The 20,840-nt window shown below is 36.5% G+C and overlaps 1 protein-coding gene across 1 annotated transcript; it reads right to left on the reverse strand.

The window, feature by feature from the left end:
* Positions 1 to 17,601: 17,601 nt before the first annotated feature.
* On the reverse strand, positions 17,602 to 20,799 carry LOC123314030. The gene has a single exon (XM_044899143.1). It carries the CDS (start codon positions 20,797 to 20,799, stop codon positions 17,602 to 17,604), a length of 3,198 nt encoding a protein of 1,065 aa, XP_044755078.1.
* Positions 20,800 to 20,840: the final 41 nt, after the last annotated feature.

The following is a 20,840-nucleotide window of genomic DNA, read 5'->3' on the forward strand; positions in this document are numbered from 1 at the left end:
TCGTGTTCTGCCCTAGTCCCGTGATGGAGTTATATATGCGCACAATAGTTTCATTCATGGACGTTGTCCACTTCATGCGCTTTCTAACTAACCCCGCTTGGGTGAGCACTGGATGAATATCCTGCGCAGCACCTTCAGCGGTTCGAGTCGGCAATTGAATTGGACTCGTTGGTTGCTGTTGTTGCTTTGGAGCTGTAGCTTCTTTTGCAGCAGGAGCCCGCTTCCTCAACATCCTGCCACCGACGTCCCGCATGCTGTCATGTCCAGCGCCGGCTCCAGACATGCCCTGACGATCCCCAGGCAGCGACTTGTTTCCGAGGCTTCTCGTAATCACCATTTCCATGGGTTTGTGCTCCCCTTTCTCGGTTTGGGTGAGGGGTAGAGAAATGGGAGCAGAAAGAGCACCCCCATAAAGGATGTGAAAGAGAGAGGAAAAAGGGATGGGACTGCGGACAGCAGGCGTGGCTGGCTGCACCGTCTACGTCGTTACGATGGCTACCCGGCAGGCCATCTACCAGATAGCTGCCAGGCAGGCCAGACATTATTATTATTTATTATTATTATTATTATTATTCTTAATACATATTTTCTAACTTTCCTTATGAATCTGGAATATTGCAGCCTATGATGATTATTCAGAATAGTATTTTTCAAAATTCCAAAATAGCTTTCGATTGGTGCATTACATGACCTTTCGCCAATGATCATGGAAGTCCACAATGGTAGATATGTAACAAACCTCCTTTCCAAAATATCATTCAGGAAGTTGGGGTTATAATAGGGATTTGATTCTTCTACCCCATCATTACAAATGAACTTAAATAAATTATTCCGCTACACCAAAAAAAAATAAAAAATTATTCCGCCTATTTTCGAATTCTATATGAAATTTCGATTTTTTAAACTGTGTTTTGCGTTTTGGTCACGTGTAATTGAGCCTCTTATTTTCGTACACTCCGAAATCGTATCCTTCTCAACACTTTTATCATACAGTATCTGTCGACTCAGTTCAGCAAATTTTTTCTCTGCGTAATCCACAGATATACCTTTATACTTGGAACTTGTTGAAAACTACCAAATTATCGAACCATATTTCAAACTCTTGTCTGGTTTTCATAATTTCATATTGAAACAAGAAGCGAAACTTTTTTTCCAGATATACTTGACGTTTTCGCCCGTTTCGGCAAATTTTTTGTTGATTAATGTTGATAAAATCCTCATCATATGAGCGCAGCACAAACTTATGTATATATGGGTCATATTAGCGCAGCAGTTTTCACTCATAATATAGTCGTAAGCAAAGATTGTAGAGAAGAAAGATAGGAAACGCCCTCATAGCGCTAGTAGGTACTAAAAACCGACTACATTTTGGCCAGTGAAAATACATTTGACAATGAGATGGCGCTGAAAACGTATTATCAATACAGAAAAACTGTTTAATAACAGTTTTCTCTTTTATAATTGAGGGGCGCGAAATTCGAATTCTATTCCTTGTATTCATTTTCAATATTAACCTTGTTGAGACCAGAAAACAAACATCCTGAGCGACAAAACAAAAGGATGGTTTTGTTTTGTGACCAGGATGTTATTATTAATAGTTTTCATCTGAACATTGTTTGGAATCGATTGGTATCAATGAAATACGCTGTTGGATGTGATAAATTTTTATTTGCAATCTATAAAAAATTTACAAAAATTTGAAATTATGGACAACGAATACTTGACTAGAATACAAGAGTACATGGTTATCTGCTTTAGTTAGGTACGTGAAAGGTGTTCTTCTGTGAAAAAGTTTCGAATTAATAAACTGAGTTGAATTTTTATAATTTATATCAGAAATTGATATGAACTTTATCAATTTACCGTAAGAGGATACATATTTCCGTTACTTACATATTATTTACAAAATTTTCAGAACCACAATTGAAAATAACCTTACAGAGGTATACAAGCCTTGTATTCAAGCCCGTCAGTATAATTTCTTCATGCTTTTTCATGATTTCTTCATGGTATGGTCTCTTTATGACACAATATACAAATTGCTTGACGAATGAACACTAACAGAAGGTTTCATAAAACTTTGACTTTCCAAACAACAATTTGACAGTCACCCGATTCCCAAATCGAAATCCATAAAACTTTTGCATTTCTGAATATATTGAAGGCAATTGAGAATCTTTGAATGGACGTATAAAAGTCATAATTTCCCCTAAATGAGCCCTTCATGTAAGGGATGCTTCCTGCATACAACAATTCACTTGGATGAACAGTTCTCAATCGACTTGCAGTAAAATGTTCATTGCACATGGTGTAGTCAGTAGAGTTTGCAGGCCTTTACGCCCTGAAAATTTTATCCACTTCGTAGCACTGAAAACAAAAATCAATGAATGACCGAGTCACATGTTACCAGTTAATACTTACATTCTAATTTTCCTTAGTAAAATTCGTTTTATTTGATCCTCAGTTCTTCACCATACAATAATTTTCGATCGATATTCTGAGTATTCTGCCATTTAGGCGTTATCATTCTTTCATTATTGATATTCTGAGGTTTTCGCCAAGATATTAGACAAAAATTTCAATAATCAGCAACTAGAACGGGCTCGGAAAACAAAAGGCGATACGAGGTTGTCTATGGATACGAGAATCAAAACATTGAAAACCGGTTTGATCGAAATGGCCATGACTCTGACATCTCGCATATTTCATATGTCCCTCGAATTAAAATTTTAACCAGTCTTAGGGCCTGAAAAACACATTTGAAACACAGATGGCGCTCACATCACTCTAGTCGCTTCGTTTCCTATCTTTCTACTCTATAATCTTTGGTCGTAAGTGTGGTTGATGTAAGTTACGAGCGACATGTCATTAAATGACAAGCATACTGCATTTATTTCTGCCATACTGAAATCAGGCACTACTCGATCGCAAATTGGCCATGTGTTACTATAAGAGCACCAATAAGTCCTGAAATTGTTTAACCATCCCTGAATGGTGGAAATATCATGTCACGAAGATATGAAATCAGACACAGAACATACATTTCTGGATATTTCTTCACCTAACTGTATTACTAATGAGTACAGAAGAATGCGTTTTTCATCTGCTGTACAGTAAGGCTGACGAATGACAGTGCCAGTTGCATCTAAAAACAATGTTATTTTTTTATTCTTGCTTCTTTTGACCCTCTATTTGATTATTTCCATTTGTTCCTTGATGTGTAAATAGGCTAACATCGGCTCACCGATTTGCTGGATATAATTACGATTTTGTCTTTTCATTTAGTGTAAATCAATAAGATCATCATCGTTTCTGTTCAATTGCTGCAGCATTTCTGACCTTATTTTTTTGAAAACATGTTAACACTTTATATTTTGTAAGTTGTTTTGTCCTAATAACTTGGAGTTAGCTTTTACGGTTGTATCAATCAACATAGACAATGGTTTCTCATTCGCATATTTTTGTCAAATCAATTTTCTTTCTATTCCCTCAACGTGTCTGGTCAGTTGCATTCTATGATTGAAATTCCTAGAAGAACTAGGGGAAAGGTATAAGAGTTGATTCCTTTGGGTAAGATGACAGATTACAGACTCATGAAAAATGCCATCTGGTTGAATTCTATGCCATAACGTAGCCTCTACCACACTTCTACCTCAGTCAATTCTTTAGTACAGTGCAAGCGAACAGTCGATATTCACACAGAAAAATATGAAGTGCGCTTAATCTAAGATTAGGTTAACTTTAAGATTATGCTACTTTCGTTGTGAATGGTTGATAACAATGATTTTTATATTTTTTGCTTCCTTATATGCTTATTTTTAATTTTTTCTCGACTTGAAGACAATGACGTTCGTATAGGTTATAATAGCTAAATCTGAACTAAAAAGTTGAACTTGGGGCAAGATGATCCCTAGGGATCATCTTACACCTTAATTTTTTTTACATCCTGTTCTGGGGTCTAATAATCGTCAGAAGGGTATACCCATAAATTCTTATAGGATTTTTCAGTTAGGAATTATGCCGCGTAAATATAAATATTAATAAATAAATAAAGAAAAACCATTCGGAGCGGATGGTCTAAAGAATCAATGTCAAGTGCCATTAAAAATGAAATAGCAATTAAAAGAGGGAGTAGGGAGTTTTCAGTGTCGCTAATTTCATTGAAACGGAGGACCATTAATAAACAAGAAACCTAGCTCGTGAACAATATGAAGGACATGAAGCTTAGAATGTATGGATCAAGAAGAAGAGAATTTCGTACTTTATTTGGTTATTTCAGAAAATTTTGAATATTTTAGATCTCAAATTAGCTTTTTTTCAGTGGTGCATTGAAACCATCACTTGGAATACATGTTCGTTTCAAATCTTTGTAATAATACACCTTATATGTTGATTTTTAGTTTTTTATTAACTTGATAATTTATAGTGTTTCATGCCCAATAAAATTATTTTACAATCTCCACAGATATTAAATTTGTTTTACATACTTCATTCTTGAAAATATGGGAGCTAATTGAGAGAATGGGGTCAAGATAATCCCTGGGATCATCTTAACCATACCACAGGGATCATCTTAAACTCCAGAGTGTATAAGATGATCCTTTTGTTAAGTTTTTGAAAATCGAAAATATTTCTAAAAACCTTTTGTGACCGACTATTTCGAGTAGGACAAAAAAGATTTACGTAAATTCTTGCTTAAGGGAATCGTCTTAGGCACCTTTCCTCAACTAACCTTGAATAAGAGAAATTTGTCATATTTCACTGACAGATCACATTTAATGACAAATGTTTTGTAAAGGCTATGAATGCAATAAGCATATATCGATAAACATTCGCAGTTTTTCTTGAACCAATATTTTCTTACATTTATGGTGCATGTATAATTAACAAACTGGAATATCTTCGATTTCAATACAAACACATAAGTTCCTTCTTTGAGGGTGGTATTCAAACAATCTTCCCATTCCCCTAGTGATAAAAAAAATCACCCTCTGCTGAAGGACACAAAAATTTTCTTGTTGAGTCTTTTTTTGTTGATATTCAATTATTCCTGCCATTTCTTCAAATTTTCCATTAACTCCATCATAAACTTTGTCAAACATTTCATCAACTTCGCCATATTTTTCACTATATCGAACTTCTCGTCTACTTTATCAAATTTTTCATTTATGGTTTCCAGTTTTTTATCCAATTTATCTGTAGTTGACTCACCACATCATTACAATTTTTCTTAATCTGGTCCATCTTCTCATTCAATTTTCGAGAATTTTCTTCCATTTGGACCATTTGTTCATTCAACTCACAAGAATTCTCGTCCATTTTTTCATTTAACTTACGAGAGTTCTCGTCCATATTTTCATTCAACTTACAAGAGTTCTCGTCCATTTTCTCATTCAATTTTCTAGAATTTTCTTTCATTTAGACCATTGGTTCATTCAACTTACAAGAATTCTCGTCCATTTTCTCATTTAATATTTTCAAAAAGTCCATTACCGCTTGAGTCTCCATCGCGTTCTGTAGTCTTGTGGTCACTGGCATGAACTACAAATAACCGAAAATATTTATTTAATTTGAGCGATATTGAACAGCACACCTGTTAATACACTTATAACTCACGAACTAACTATGTATGTCACTACTATTTATTTCCACTAGTCGCTTCCACTGGGAACTATAACTGTACACTGTACTTCACTACCTTCTCCTCCGCTGGGCTCATATAGGCACCGGAAACATTCCCGTGCCTTCGCGGTTGTTCCAGAATAAAGCGACCGCTCTGATTCTCGAAAGGTCTGGTTACAATAATAATAATAATTGGAAGCGGGAGTGCCTCAAGGATCGGTACTTGGACCTCTGCATTACGTAATATACGTTCATGATATCCCGAAGAATGCTAGAAATATGCTCACCTTGTACGCAGATGACACAGGAATAGCGTTCAGACATCGGCGCCTAGAGATCATACAACAGAGACTGCAGAAAGCCATATATGAATTACTCAAATGGTGCATCAAATGGAAAATCCTAATCAATAAAAGAAAGACTCAAGCAATATATATATATATATATATATATAATTATGATTTTCGATCCGCAAACTCTGTTTTTAAAAAGAATTTTATTCTTTCAATTATAAATCACAATTTCGAAAAACTAAATGACTTTATAATTGGACAGAGCGGAAAGGAGTTACAAACAGAATGAATTCTAAAATGGAACTAAACTAGAATGTGTCTCTTTTCACATGGAAACCTTGGATTCTGGAAGAATCCGAGTCATCACTTTCTTCTCGCACTAACACTTTCCGCGAAGACGAAGCTGGCGTCAGCGTTCCAGTACGAGGAGCATCTCGTAATACTTTCCCCCTTAAGAGATAACGTCTCTGTTATCTGCTGGGTGGCCTTGGGTGATGTCTTCCATTTCTACGTGTATGATTTTCCTTGGACTGTAGATTAACTCGGAGATCCTTGTTTTGTTCTTTATAACGAAGATGATTCCAAGAATTGTGAAACAGCACAATATCACACTTGTAGACTGGTGAATGACCTGAGTTATTGGATGTAGGTACATGGGCTGGTCTGAAAGTTTTTCTGCTTCTTGAAGTATTGAAGTTGGTTCTTTCAGATGCCTCAGGTGAAATTCAATTTTGTGGGTGGAGTTCAATGAAATTTTCGAAATGTTTTTGGCAGTTATTTCGAAAATCGGAACTGTGTCATCGTAGATGGATTCTTCAATAATAATTCGGCAGGTGGAACTTAGAAGGTTGATTCCCTGGATTGATTTCCTGAATAGAATTCCATGGCAGTCTTCTAGTACTGTTTTGTTCTTTTTGAAGAGGGTCAGGAGCTGGTGATTCTTCAGCGGGTGGATGATGTTGAAGTCGTTGTTCACTAGTGTTGTTTGGCATCGACCTGGGGTTGACAGAATGCATGCTTCCTTGGTAGGCTGTTGAAGGCAAAGCACCATCGAACTTCCCAATGTTGATTTGCATATTTCATTGGTCCAATATTCCTCGTTGTTGATTTTGATGGAATACGTCCTTGGCGGGATCACAGCAATATCTTGGGTATTGGGTACAGGGTAGATTCGGGAATATGAAGCAATTACTCGTTTGAGAATTGGGATTTTGAGAAGGAATGTGATAGTTTCCTCCGTTCCAATGACAGACATTTTTGCATATTCGATTATTTTGAAAAGATGAACATGATCAATTGGTGATAGTTGCTGTGTCTTATAAATTTTTTCAAGATATGTCCCGATGGAATAAAGTTCTTCAACTTTAATGACTTCTAAATTTGGAATTTCTCTCATTGCAAAACTTATAGTCCTTTCTAGCATTAATAAAGTGTTCAAGAGTGCTTGGGACTGAAGCATTTGGTATTCTACAATGATTCGAAATCCTTCGGTAGATTCAATATTCTGGAATAATGCTTTAGTATGAACAATATTTTCGTTTAGCAGAGCCAAATCTTCTGAATATCTTTTTGACAAATGATTAGCAAAAGAAGTTAATTTATTTATCCTTTCGATTTCGGAAGATTTGCTGTTGTGAAGGCTTTCTAAATTTTCGTTAATAGTTTTCAGATCATCATCGTCTAGGTTACCTGTAATGAATTTAATACCTTTTCCGATGAAATTAGCCAAACCTCTTCTAACTTTTCTATTGACAAATTTTCGTAAGATTTGTTCGATTTGATCCAAATTCAAACTCAATTGGTGAAAAAGTCGACGGGGTAATTCATCGAATGTTTGGTCTTTCTGAAGGTCATTAAAATTATCGTTCAACTGATCGAAATTGTCTTGCAAATTGGTAATATTTATGAAGAAAAGAAAATTATGGTAATGATCAAGAATTTTGGCATGACTCAAAGGTTCTTCAAAGTATCCATTACTTTTTATTTCGTGGACCTGAAGGGCCTGGTTTGTTTGGGTCTGAATCAGGAGGATCAGCAGTATCCTGAAAAGAACAAACGTTTTTTCTTAGTTTTTTTTGACTTTTTGTATGTGCGCTGTTGTTTCTCTTGATTTTGTAGTTAGACCACTTATTTTGTTTTGTTGTTGCTGTTCAACAATAATTTTTTCGAAGGGTGGATCCGTTTTTCTCGGTCTGTTTCGTTCGACGTAAACTTCTGTTTGCTCTAAATTTGGAGGGTCATTTCGCTTTTCGTTCAGCTTGTTTAATGTTTTCTGAGCTTTGTTTTTATTTCGTTCGTAAATATGGTCAAAAAATGGCAAAATTTCCTGTTTTCGTTTTTCGTTATACTGCTCATAAATAGTCATATTCAAATCAAATTCTGGTAATTTGTCGTATGGACCATAAAGTAAATGAAAAGGTGAATAACCAGTCGCTGAATGTATCGATTTATTATAAATTAATGTTGCGGTAATCATGAGATTAGCTGGATTTTCATTTGGGTTTTTCAATTTGAGAATTCTGAGTTTTTCCAAAATTGTTGAATGGAATCGTTCAATTGGAGAATTTGAGCTCGGATTGTTCACTGTTGTAAAATGTAGATTGATTTTGTTCAATTTACAATACTCTGTGAAAGTCTTGTTCTGAAATTCTCGTCCTTCGTCACAAACAATCTTTTGTGGAATATTGTGATGTGAAAAATAATGACGTAATTTATTGAGAATTGTTAAAGCAGTGCCGTCTTTTAAAAGGTATGATTGCGCGTATTTTGAAAATAAATCAATTATTGTTAAAAACTTCGAATTTTGAAAAGAAAATGTATCAATGTGGATTACTTCGAAAGGTCGCTTAGTTAGGAGGGGACCTGAAAATTTCAATTTATAAGGGTTTCTCTCGTATTTTGATTTAAGGCATAATTCGCATTTATTTATGATTTCTGTGATTTTATTCCTCATTTTTGGCCAATAGTATTTTTTCGATAATTGATTAAATGTTTCTGAAATACCATTATGGTTTTTATCATGATATTCTGAAATGATTTCGACTTGATTCTCTTCACAAGGTACATCTAATAAAAGGGTGTTGCTTATATAAAGTTTCACGGAGTAATTGAAGGATTCTTTGCAAAATCTGATGAAAGGGAGTCGTAATTTATTATCTCTGAAAAATATTCCGTAAGATTCATTCGGTCTAAAAATTTCTTTGAAAAAAGTTGAAAAATCATTTTCCATGAAATTTTGTCTTATTGTTATGTTGTAAGTATTTTTCTGAAAATTTTTTGTGAATTTTAAATTGTATTGTTCGCCAATATTTAGAATAATTCTATTCGGATATATATTCACAGAAGATTCCGTGATTGGAATAACTTTTCCATTGTCTTCTTGAGTTGAATGAATGGTGGCATTAGAATCATTATTATTTGCTTCATGTTGATGATTGGAATCATCGTTATCTTGACGATTGTCTGGGGGGTTCAAAATATTTTCAAGTTCTTCATCACTAAGTACCGGAAGATCATTAATATTAGGTAAAATTGAGGAAACTTCTATATTTAGGTCATTTTCTGATAATAAAGAGTCTTCATTTTCTCTGTTATTGATTTCAATTCGCGATAGGGCATCCGCAACTTTATTTTCTTTTCCTTTTTTATGAATTATGTTGAAATCAAATTCATCAAGTTTCAATTTCCATCTTATGAGCCTGGAATTAGGTTCTTTTATTTTATAAAGCCAAACAAGGGGATTATGATCAGTTTCTATTATGAAATTTTGTCCGTAGAAGTATGGTCGAAAATGTTTTGTTGAATCTAAAATTGAGAGGAGTTCTTTTTCTATGGTTGAATAATTTTTTTCGGCTGAATTTAGGGTTCTTGAATAATAGGCAACTGGGCGGTTGTCTTGTGATAATACACTTCCAATTGCAACATTTGAAGCATCTGTTGTTAATTTAAATGTTTTTTCAAAATCTGGATAAGCTAATATCGGAGCATTTGTCAATAATTCTTTACATAATTGAAAAGCATTTACATAGTCGGGATCATCAATTTTAATTTTCGCTCTTTTCTTAAGGCATTTGGTCATGGGAGAAACTATGTGAGCAAAATTTTGAATGAATCGTCTGTAATAACCTATTAATCCTAAAAATGATTTGATTTCCTTCACTGTGCGTGGAATAGGGTACTTTTCAACAGCTTTCAGTTTAGAGGGATTCGGAGATATTCCGTCAGGAGTTATTAAGTGTCCTAAGAATTCGACATTTTTACTCAAAAATTCACATTTGTCAAGTTCAATTTTGAGGTTGAATTCTCTAATTTTTTCAAAAATTGATTTCAAATGGCAAATATGTTCTTGTAACGATTTTGAAAATACGACAATGCCATCCATGTAAACGAAACAAAACTTATGAAGATATTCTTTAAGTACATTGTCCATTACGCGTTGAAATGTACTGGGTCCATTTTTCAATCCGTAGGGCATACGAAGATATTCGTAGTGACCATTATTCACGGTGAATGCAGTTTTTTCTATTGATTCCTCGTCCATTTCGATTTGGTGAAAGGCTTTTGCCATATCGAGTGTCGAAAAATAGCAACTTTTTCCTAAATTATCCAAAATTTTTTCTATTCGCGGGAGCGGATATTTATCCTCAATGGTTTTTTCATTTAAACGGCGATAATCAATGACCATACGATATTTCTTTTGGCCGGAAGCATCTTTCTTTTTGTCTACAATCCAAACTGGAGCACTGTAGGGTGAAATAGATCGACGAATGATATTATCATCTAAAAGTTTTTGAATTTGTTCTTGAATAATCTTTTTCGTGCTGTGCGGGTGTCTGAAAGATTTAACGTGAACGGGTTCTTCATCTTTCGTTCTTATTTTATGCTTGACAGTATTGCTAAAAGAGAGATCGCAGTTTTCGTTATAGAAAATATTTTTGAATTTACTACAAAGTTTCAAAATTTCTCGTTTTTCTTCAGAATTCATGTGTTGCGTACGAATATTTTTTGAAAGTTTTAATTTAGAATTTTCAATTTGAGGAGCACATATTTCTGTTTCAGATATTGATTTCACGGGTATTCTTTCCGAAAAGTTTATCTCTAAATTCCCGTTAATTGATTCTGAAATAGGAATTAGGCAAATACCATTTTTTGCTCGTGCTATACATTCTGGTGTTGAGAATTTTTTAAAATTAATTTCGGGTAGTAAAACGTCACCATTTTCTAGGGATACTGGAATTTTTACAAATGTTCTTGCTATAGTTTTATTTGGTTTAAGTTTATTCGTGGAGTACTCGAGGTTAAAAGGTATTTTCAAATTTTTCATTTCCAAAATGTGGTTTTGATAGTCAATCTTTGCACCTAATTTTTGCAAATCGGATGTTCCTAATAAAGCATCGAAATTTTTATGCCAGTCGACAACATGTAAATGAATATTGTCGAGGATTCCTAATTCGTAAAACAGTGGAATATTGATGTTATCATCAGCGTTAATTGTATTTCCTAATCCGGACACACTGAATTTTTCTTTGAACAAAAATTGGAAAAATTTCTCAAATGCTGGTTTTCTATTAATGACTGAATTTGTGGCACCCGAGTCTATTAAAATTTTCAAATTTATTTTTGGAAGATAAATGTAAGGAAGTTTTGATTTTATTTTCAAGGAATTGAGATCTAGGTTCCTGGGGTTTCTGGAGGAGCTTCTTGAAAATTTTCATCCATTTTGTAATAATAATTCTCATCTTCTTCGGAAAAATTCATAACATTTTCTTCAGAATGTTCGGGTTCGTAAGATTCAGCTTCATGATCGATTACATCATCGGGTTTGAATTGTACGTTGAATAATTGTTTTTGTGGGAATTTCGAATTTCTGGTAGAAATCGACATAGGCGTCGGTTTTGTATTTCTGGTCGAAATTGACATTGGTGTCGGTTCTGGATTCGATTTATAGATACTTGACCCTGGTTTAGTACCAAAAACTTCTTGATTTGTGAAAAATTTCTGATTATTTCTCAAAGGTTGATTATTTGGAAAAACAATGTTTGGTAAGTTTTGATTAGAGTTGCTATTGGAAAATCTTGTTGGTAAATTTTGATTGAAACTGTTATTAGAAAATCTAGGTAAATGATCATTATAATTTTGATTCTGTTTGAAATGAGGTTGTGCCAAAGGCTTCTTGGTTTCTTGGGATTTACGAAGAAATTCGGAATATTCCCATTCTTGCTTCCTGTTGTCATAAAATTTACATTTATTGATGCATTCTTCTAAGCTCTTCAACTCGAAATTGCTTATATAGGATCTATAAGGTTCGAGTAATCCTGCTTGGAATGTTTTTAGTGACAATTTCTCTGCTTCGCATTTTTTATAAGTTAATAGATTTTGGTCTTGTATATTCAAAGAGAGGTGTTGTAAGAGATCACTCAGAGTTTTTGAAATTCGGCAATAATAATCTAAATAATTTTCGTGTCTTTTTTGGACGCATTGTGAAACCGCAGCAATTAATAGTTCTTCGTTCCTTTGATCTCCGTATCTCTGAAGGAGAGCACGTCTGATCGAAGGCCAATCCGTCGCATTTTGAAAAGAGATGAAGTCTCGTGCTTCATTTAAGATTTTCGAACGGATCGAAAAATTCAAGCAAAATTCGAGATCGGTTGTTAGTCTGCCACGTAAATGTAAGACTAAATTATCTACCTCGTTTATGAAAATTGATAAATTTTTACCCGGTGAAAATTCTGGAATAGAATTAAGTAATAATTGGATGTCTTGTCTAGACATAGGGTCGGCTACTGTTGGGAGTGTTGGGGTGTTAGAAGAGTTTTGATTCATTTCGTTATTTCTAATAGGATACGGCCGAAATCGATTATTCCTAAGTAAGCGTTCTTGAATATTATGAGAATTCAAAGATTCTAAAATTTCTGGCTCTTGAGCAATTATCTCTAATTGATGAGATGAGTCTGTCATCGAAATAAAGAATACTGGTGATATAGGAAATGTGGTGGAAAATAGGACTTACACCAAGATTTGCATCCTAGGGTGGAACGTCCTTCCTTCTGGTCGAAGTGGGTTGGTGAAGTTTGGAATTTCGCACTAAGAGTTAAAACTCAACGGGGTTCCTCGAACAGTTTGTGTTCACTAGTGGAAACTATTTGCAGTCAGTTCGTTTCTTGAAAAAACCGAAAACCGTTGCGAAATCCTGTTCGCAGCGCCAATTATGATTTTCGATCCGCAAACTCTGTTTTTAAAAAGAATTTTATTCTTTCAATTATAAATCACAATTTCGAAAAACTAAATGACTTTATAATTGGACAGAGCGGAAAGGAGTTACAAACAGAATGAATTCTAAAATGGAACTAAACTAGAATGTGTCTCTTTTCACATGGAAACCTTGGATTCTGGAAGAATCCGAGTCATCACTTTCTTCTCGCACTAACACTTTCCGCGAAGACGAAGCTGGCGTCAGCGTTCCAGTACGAGGAGCATCTCATATATATATATATATATATATATATATATATATATATATATAAAAAAAAAAAAAAAAAAAAAAAAAAAAAATATATATATATATATATATATATATATATATATATATATATATATATATATATATATATATATATATATATATATATATATATATATATATATATATATATATATATATATATATATATATATATATATATATATATATATATATATATATATATATATATATATATATATATATATATATATATATATATATATATATATATATATATAACCCGACGGGTTGAGGTGATTGTTCTGTGCTCTGTGGTTTTTGACGTTTCTAGAAAATTGACTTCATGAGATTTTGACTTTTAACCTAGATTGTGTAATTTAGTGTGACAGAGAAAAAAAAAAAGGGGATTTTTGAATAGAAAGAATATTTGACTCCTGAAATTAGAATAGCATAAACTGTTACCATTTTAACCATGATTATTTTGTGTTTGTTTTGACCTCAGATTTCAGTAAGTTTGTGGGATTCATTTTAACATTGTTTTTATTTTTACTGTTATTTGCCATTACAGTTGCCCTGAAGAAGAAACGAAGAGTTTTCGAAAGCTAGGCTATGATAAAAGAGTAAACATCTTTCTTTATTTTATTACTTGGTCGACATCCCTTAACCTATTTTACTGAATACTACGACCGTTAATTGTATACTATATATATATATATATATATATATATATATATATATATATATATATATATATATATATATATATATATATATATATATATATATATATATATATATATATATAGCTTTGCCACAAAGTATACTGCGCTGCCATCGTTGCCAATGCTATCCTTGAAACACCATCACCGCCATCAGAGCCTGACAGACGTTCAAACCAAAAACCCCCATGGCAGGAACGCATCGGTAGAAAAATAATCGCTCTACGGAAAGAAATAGGCGTTCTACATAACTACCTTGGAAATCAGAACGTCAGCAGAAAAGTTGAGAAAAAAGTGCAAATCTGCGCCAAGAAGATAAAGATCAAAAAAGGCCCCCAATACCATCAACACTTAAGAACACATATGGAAAAATTAAAACAAAAAATTGCGGCGTTAGGGAATAGACTGAGACGGTACAACAAGAGAACACAAAGATACCGAGAAAACAACCTATTCACGAACAACCAGCGAGAATTTTTCCGGAGTCTAACTGAGAGAGACAACGACCAGCAGTCAATCACACCAAATCCTCAAGATATGAACGAATACTGGTCAAAAATATGGAGTCGAGAGGATACCCATAATAGGGAGGCAACATGGATCGCGGCAGAAAGAAGAGCACATGAGGATCTGAGTGAAATGCCGAAGGTAAGAGTCACTGAAGCAGATGTCAGAGCTACAGTCAGACGTTTCGGGAACTGGAAAACGGCGGGTGTGGATGGCATTCACAACTTCTGGTGGAAATCGTTTACATCCACCCATAGAGTATTAGCGCGGCTCATTCAGGAGGCGATAAAGGACCCGACAATAATCCCTGAATACTTCACCCTGGGCATGACTCTTATGATACCCAAGAAAGGAGACCCAACGCAGCCAAAAAATTACAGACCTATCACCTGTCTGCCTGCCATTTACAAAATACTTACATCGACAATTAGCCACAAGATTAACAATCATATCGATAACAACAACATCATGTCTCCAGAACAGAATGGATGCAGACAAAAAGCACGAGGAAGCAAAGAACTGCTGATAATCGACAACACCATCACCAAGCAAGCCAAAAAAAGGTTGAAGAATATCTCGGTTGCCTGGATAGACTACCAAAAGGCGTTCGACTCTGTCCCACACTCATGGCTTCTCGAGATACTGAGAATTTACAAAGTCGATCACGAGGTGGTTGAACTACTGAAAAGTCTGATGTCAACATGGCGCACCTGTTTAACATGGAATAAGAAGTCCTCCTTCACGCCAATCAAGATCAAAAGAGGAATATTCCAAGGTGATGGTCTAAGCCCTTCGTGGTTCTGCCTTGCGCTTAACCCTCTTAGCAACATACTGAATAGGGCAGCATACAGCTACTCAATGGACTCACAGAACAAAGTCAGTCACCTATTTTACTTAGACGACCTAAAATTATTCAGCAGGGGTCAAAAACAGCTAGAGGGACAGTTGGAGTTGGTAAGAAAATTCAGCGAGGACATAGGCATGATATTTGGCCTCGAAAAATGTGCAGTGGTAAATGTGAGGCGTGGCAGACTGGCTGAGGGGGAGAATGTTGAACTGTCGGACGGTCGGACAGTGCCAATACTGGGACAGGAAGAAAGATACAAGTACTTGGGTATTCAGCAAACATTCGAGATCAGACAGCAGGAAAATAAGATGGAAACAGAGAGGGAGCTCATAAGGAGAGTCCGCCGCATCATGAACACCCAATTGTCGGCAAAAAACAAAATGGAGGCCATCAACATCTGGGCTGTGCCAGTGTTCGCGTATACTGCTGGAATTCTCATCTGGTCGAAATCAGATCTTGAGAAACTAGACAGAAAGATCAGATCCATCCTCACGCAATATGGTACGCTTCACCCGAATTCCGCTATTGAAAGGCTCTATCTGCCACGTAAAGAAGGAGGTCGAGGACTAAGTAATTTGCAGGACATATATCTGAAAGAAGAGAAGAAGATTAAGAACTACTTCCAGACAGGAATCACACCAATCCAAAAATGGGTGGCTTCACAACGCTACCCCTCCTCGGGAGAAACCAGCACGCATGAACCTGAAATCGAAGACTTCAAGGAGATATTGAAGCAAAACTGGCAGACAAAACCTCTGCACGGAAGATTCTTCGCAAGCCTGAACCAGTCTGATGTAGATAAGCTGAGCTCGAGTACTTACCTGACGCAAGGTTACCTTTTTCCCCAAACAGAAGGAACATTCCTGGCGATTCAGGATCAAGTCGTGCCAACACGAGTCTACACTAAGCATATCATGAAACAACAGGTACAAACAACAAAATGTAGACTCTGCGATAAAGCCGAGGAAACTGTGCAGCACTTGTCATCTGGATGCTCCACAATAGCCGGCACCAAATACCTTGGACGCCATGACAATATGGGGAAGGTCGTGCATCAGTCGCTGTGCCTGAGGGAGCAACTACTCCCACATTTCGTCCCACACCACATATACGCACCGCAGACTGTCCTGGAAAACGAAACCACCAAAGTCTACTGGGATTTAACCATTATCACCGATCGAGGAGTAGAGCACAACAGACCGGATATGGTGGTGTGGTCAAAGAAGGATAAGAAGGCATATATCATAGATTTTGCTGTGCCTCTAGATCAAAACCTTTCCAAGGCATACGGAGAAAAAATCGCAAAATACGAGCCATTAGCGAAAGAGATAAAGAATATGTGGCGCCTGGAAAAGGTGGAAATTAAACCATTGATCATAAGCTGCAATGGGTTGGTGCACAGAAAAACAACAGAACATGTCAAGGAAATACAATTACCAGCCAACACAATTCTTTGGATGCAAAAAGCGGTGATCCTGGGGACGGTTGGGATCATCAGACAAGCAATATATCCCCATTGACGATCAAAGAAGGTTCTTGGCTGCGGCCCGAACTTTCTGGATAGTGAACCACAGTCGTGTGAAATTAAAAAAAAAAAAAAAAAAAAAAAAAAATATATATATATATATATATATATATATATATATATAGGGAGAAATATTTGGGAACCTGGCAATTGTCGTTTGGGCAATTAGTAGTTAGTCGTCATTTACATCTATATTTCGAAACTGATTGCGTTTCTTCTTCAGGATGCTAAAATATACATAATAAACGTGGTTACAAAACATACAAAATAAACATTAAAACCTACATCCGACAAGTATACTATAAAACTGTTTTCTCCAGCAAATAAGTATTCCAATACGTATATATATATATATATATAGTAAAATAGGTTAAGGGATGTCGACCAAGTAATAAAATAAAGAAAGATGTTTACTCTATGATTAAAGAGTAAACATCTTTCTTTATTTTATTACTTGGTCGACATCCCTTAACCTATTTTACTGAATACTACGACCGTTAATTGTATACTATATATATATATATATATATTTTTTTTTTTTTTTTAAACCACCAATCAGGGATATCTGATGCAACTGGGTTTATTCACCAAAGTTAACATCACGCTCAAAAACTTTGTAGAAACCTCCGAACAATTCTAGTTGTACTCAAGATGACCTGCTTCTGGGAAGTAGAGATGACATCTAGCTCCAAACATAATCTCCTGGTGTTCTCAGGTAGGTGTGCCTCAACTATTCCATTGGTCGACATTATTAACGGAAGAATGCTAATCTTGCTCAGATCATACATCTCCTTCAGCTGAAACGCCAGGTCACCATACTTCGTTATTTTTTCGGTGTATGCTCTTGTGATGTTATCATCAGCTGGGATTGTGAACTCTATCAACACGCACGTCCTCCTGTCATTATCGAAAAGCGCTATGTCGGGTCTATTATGCATTACGCTTCTGTCCGTCACCAGCGCCGAGTCCCAGTATAGTTTGTATCGTGCACTTTCAATTAATGTTCTTGGGACATATAGATGGTTCGGAGTTACATCCTGGAGTAACCCCAGATTCAGTGCTATTTTCTGATGATAGATTTTTGCCATGTTGTTATGTCTTTCAAGGTATTCTCTCGGCGCCAAAATGGGGCAAGAAGACGTAACATGTTGTATAGTTTCAGGTGCCTGGGAGCACTTACGACATCGGTCAGATGGTATGTCCAGCTTAGCAATGTGCCTTTGGTACATTCTGGTTGGCATAACTTGATCCTGTATTGCCAGGAGTCTACCCTCAGTTTCTGGATATAAGTATCCGGCTCGCAGGTAAGTCAGAGACTCCATTTTATTAACATGCTCTCCCCTCAGGCACCCAGGATATCGCCCATGTAAGGCCATGGCACCCCACTGCTCGATAAGCTGTTGCATTGATTGGTCAGTGTATTGAACATCCGGTTCCGACAGTCTCAATGGTGACAGGTTTCGGTCCGCCTCACGGATCGCCTGGAAAAAAGGTGAGTTCTTTTTAAGAAAATAATTCCTCAGTGATGTTATGTTTGCCCTGTGGACATCCTCTAAGTTTAGCAAGCCTCTGCCCCCCTGTTGGCGTGGCAGATATAGGCGTATTACCGATGAGTGGGGATGATGGACTCCAAACTTTACCAGCAGGGATCTTAACGCTCTATCCATTTCTTTGAGTTCAGTCGTTGACCAAGTCAGAACCCCGAAAGAGTAAGTGATCGTGGGTATTGCCCAGATATTGATGGCAGTGAAAAGTGATCGAGCGTTTAATTTTGACTTCAGAAGGATGGTAACTCTTTTGAGTAGTCTCTGCCTGAAGAAATCTTTCATTTCCGATGTTTGAATATCTAGAGCTTGTTTGATTCCCAAGTATTTGTATGAATCACCTACGCCCAAATAAGGTATTACAGTCTGATTCATCAAAGTTGTTTCAAAATTCGAGGCTTGGACTTTTCCGCGTATCACTTCTAAAGTTGCACACTTCTCAACTCCAAAGCTCATGCCGATCGAGTCGCTGAACTGTGAGACTATTTCCAGAAGTCTTTTAAGCTGATCAAAGTTGGCCCCATACAATTTGAGATCATCAATATACAGACTATGGTTAACTCGGACTTGTCTAGGCTTGTCAATGACATATCCGTAAATTGTATTCCTGAGTAGCATACTTAGAGGATTGAGAGCCATACAGAACCACACCGCACTAAGAGTGTCGCCTTGAAAAACACCCCGGTTTATCTCAATATTCTTGGATCCTCTCATCTCATCTCCATTATGAACGAAGAGGGAGGTTCTCCAGGTACGCATCAGAAACTCCAAGAGATTGATGACCTTCTCATCGATGCCATGCATCCGAAGAACTTTCAGCAGCCAGGAGTGGGGTACCGAGTCAAAGGCTTTGCGATAGTCCACCCACGCGACCGAGATATTTCTCAGTTTCTTACGTGCCTGCTTTGTGATTATATAGTCTACAACCAGGAGTTCCTTGGAGCCTTTAGTTCTTATTCGCCCACCCCCTTGCTCAGGGGCCATAAGATTATGTGTTCGTAGGTGCTTATTCAGGTGTTTCGTGACGATCGCTGTCAATATTTTATACACTGCAGGGAGGCATGTTATTGGGCGATAATTTTCAGGATTTTTCGGATCTCCACCCTTCAGAATCAAATATGTTTGGCCCTGAGTGAAGTAACTTGGGAGGAGATTGGGGTCTGAAAGGGATCTTTTAAGCAGTATCGACAATATCTCGTGGACACTGGTGAAATGTTTCCACCAATAGTTGTGCAAATTATCGCATCCTGGAGTTGCCCAGTTATTAGAACCCTTCAGTACGTCTGCTATATCAGACCCCTCGATGTTAATTTCTTCCATTTGAGTTGTTGGGATCCTGGATTCAGCTTCTTGTATCCAAGGCATATTTCGATCATATGTGGTCTTTTTAGACCAAACTTCACCCCAGTATTCCTCAGCTGCCCCAAGCTCAAGTCGATCACCCCCCTCGGTACTTCCCTGTTCAAGGTCCCTGAAAAACTTTTTTTGGTTTTGAAAGAACAACTTATTATTTTTGTGTCTTGTGACTCTCTCATTGTACCGTCTTATGCGACTACCTAATGCTCTGATCTTTTGTTTCAGATTATCACAGAGCACCAAGATTTTTTCCTTGAACTCCGGATCTCTCCGTTTTATCCTATATTCGGAGGCCGTTTTCCTGGTAGCTTTGATCACCTTGTTCGATGGATTTGGTGAATGAAGGTAAGTATGGAGTTTTCCTATTTTTCTTCTTATCAAAACGATCTTCTGTTCCAGGCGTCTCTTCCAAGGAGGGGGGCCATTCAGTCTCTGAGCCGCGTTTTCATTAATTTTTTTCCCATGAAATTCACAGATCGTAACAGCTCCGGCATATACAACATCAACCAGTTCAGTAAGCGTGTCAACTTCTCCGAGATGTCCAGGAATCACCGAGTTCAAAGATTTCATCGTTTCCAAGATCAGCTTTGAGTGCTGCAACCGTGGTATCTTCGGTCTACTTTCAGGATTCATACCAGAAAATTTCATGAGGTTCTCGAGGAACTGTTGTTCGATCGTCTCAGCCTGCTCACTCCTCACATAAAGTCCGCTTTGTCTCATCCTCAGCGATGATCTACGCCGGTTGGTTTCCTCAGCTATCGAGTTCTGTTCTTCTGGTATTTCGAGTGGATAGCAACTAGTTTTGATGTTTCCCAACTCGGCTCGGGACAGTTTTTCTCCCCGCAGCATCCATCTCACCCTATTAGATAACAGTTGAGCATATGAGGGTCTGCTCGGACACATTTCCTCCCAGGTTTCAAGCAAGATCTGTCTGTATGTTCTAG

Source organism: Coccinella septempunctata, chromosome 5, assembly GCF_907165205.1.
Source record: "Coccinella septempunctata chromosome 5, icCocSept1.1, whole genome shotgun sequence".
Taxonomy (NCBI): domain Eukaryota; kingdom Metazoa; phylum Arthropoda; class Insecta; order Coleoptera; family Coccinellidae; genus Coccinella; species Coccinella septempunctata.

What these genes read in the sequence shown, in the direction of transcription:
- LOC123314030 (XM_044899143.1), bottom strand. Translation starts at nt 20,799, where the DNA reads ATGTGTCCGAGCAGACCCTCATATGCTCAACTGTTATCTAATAGGGTG.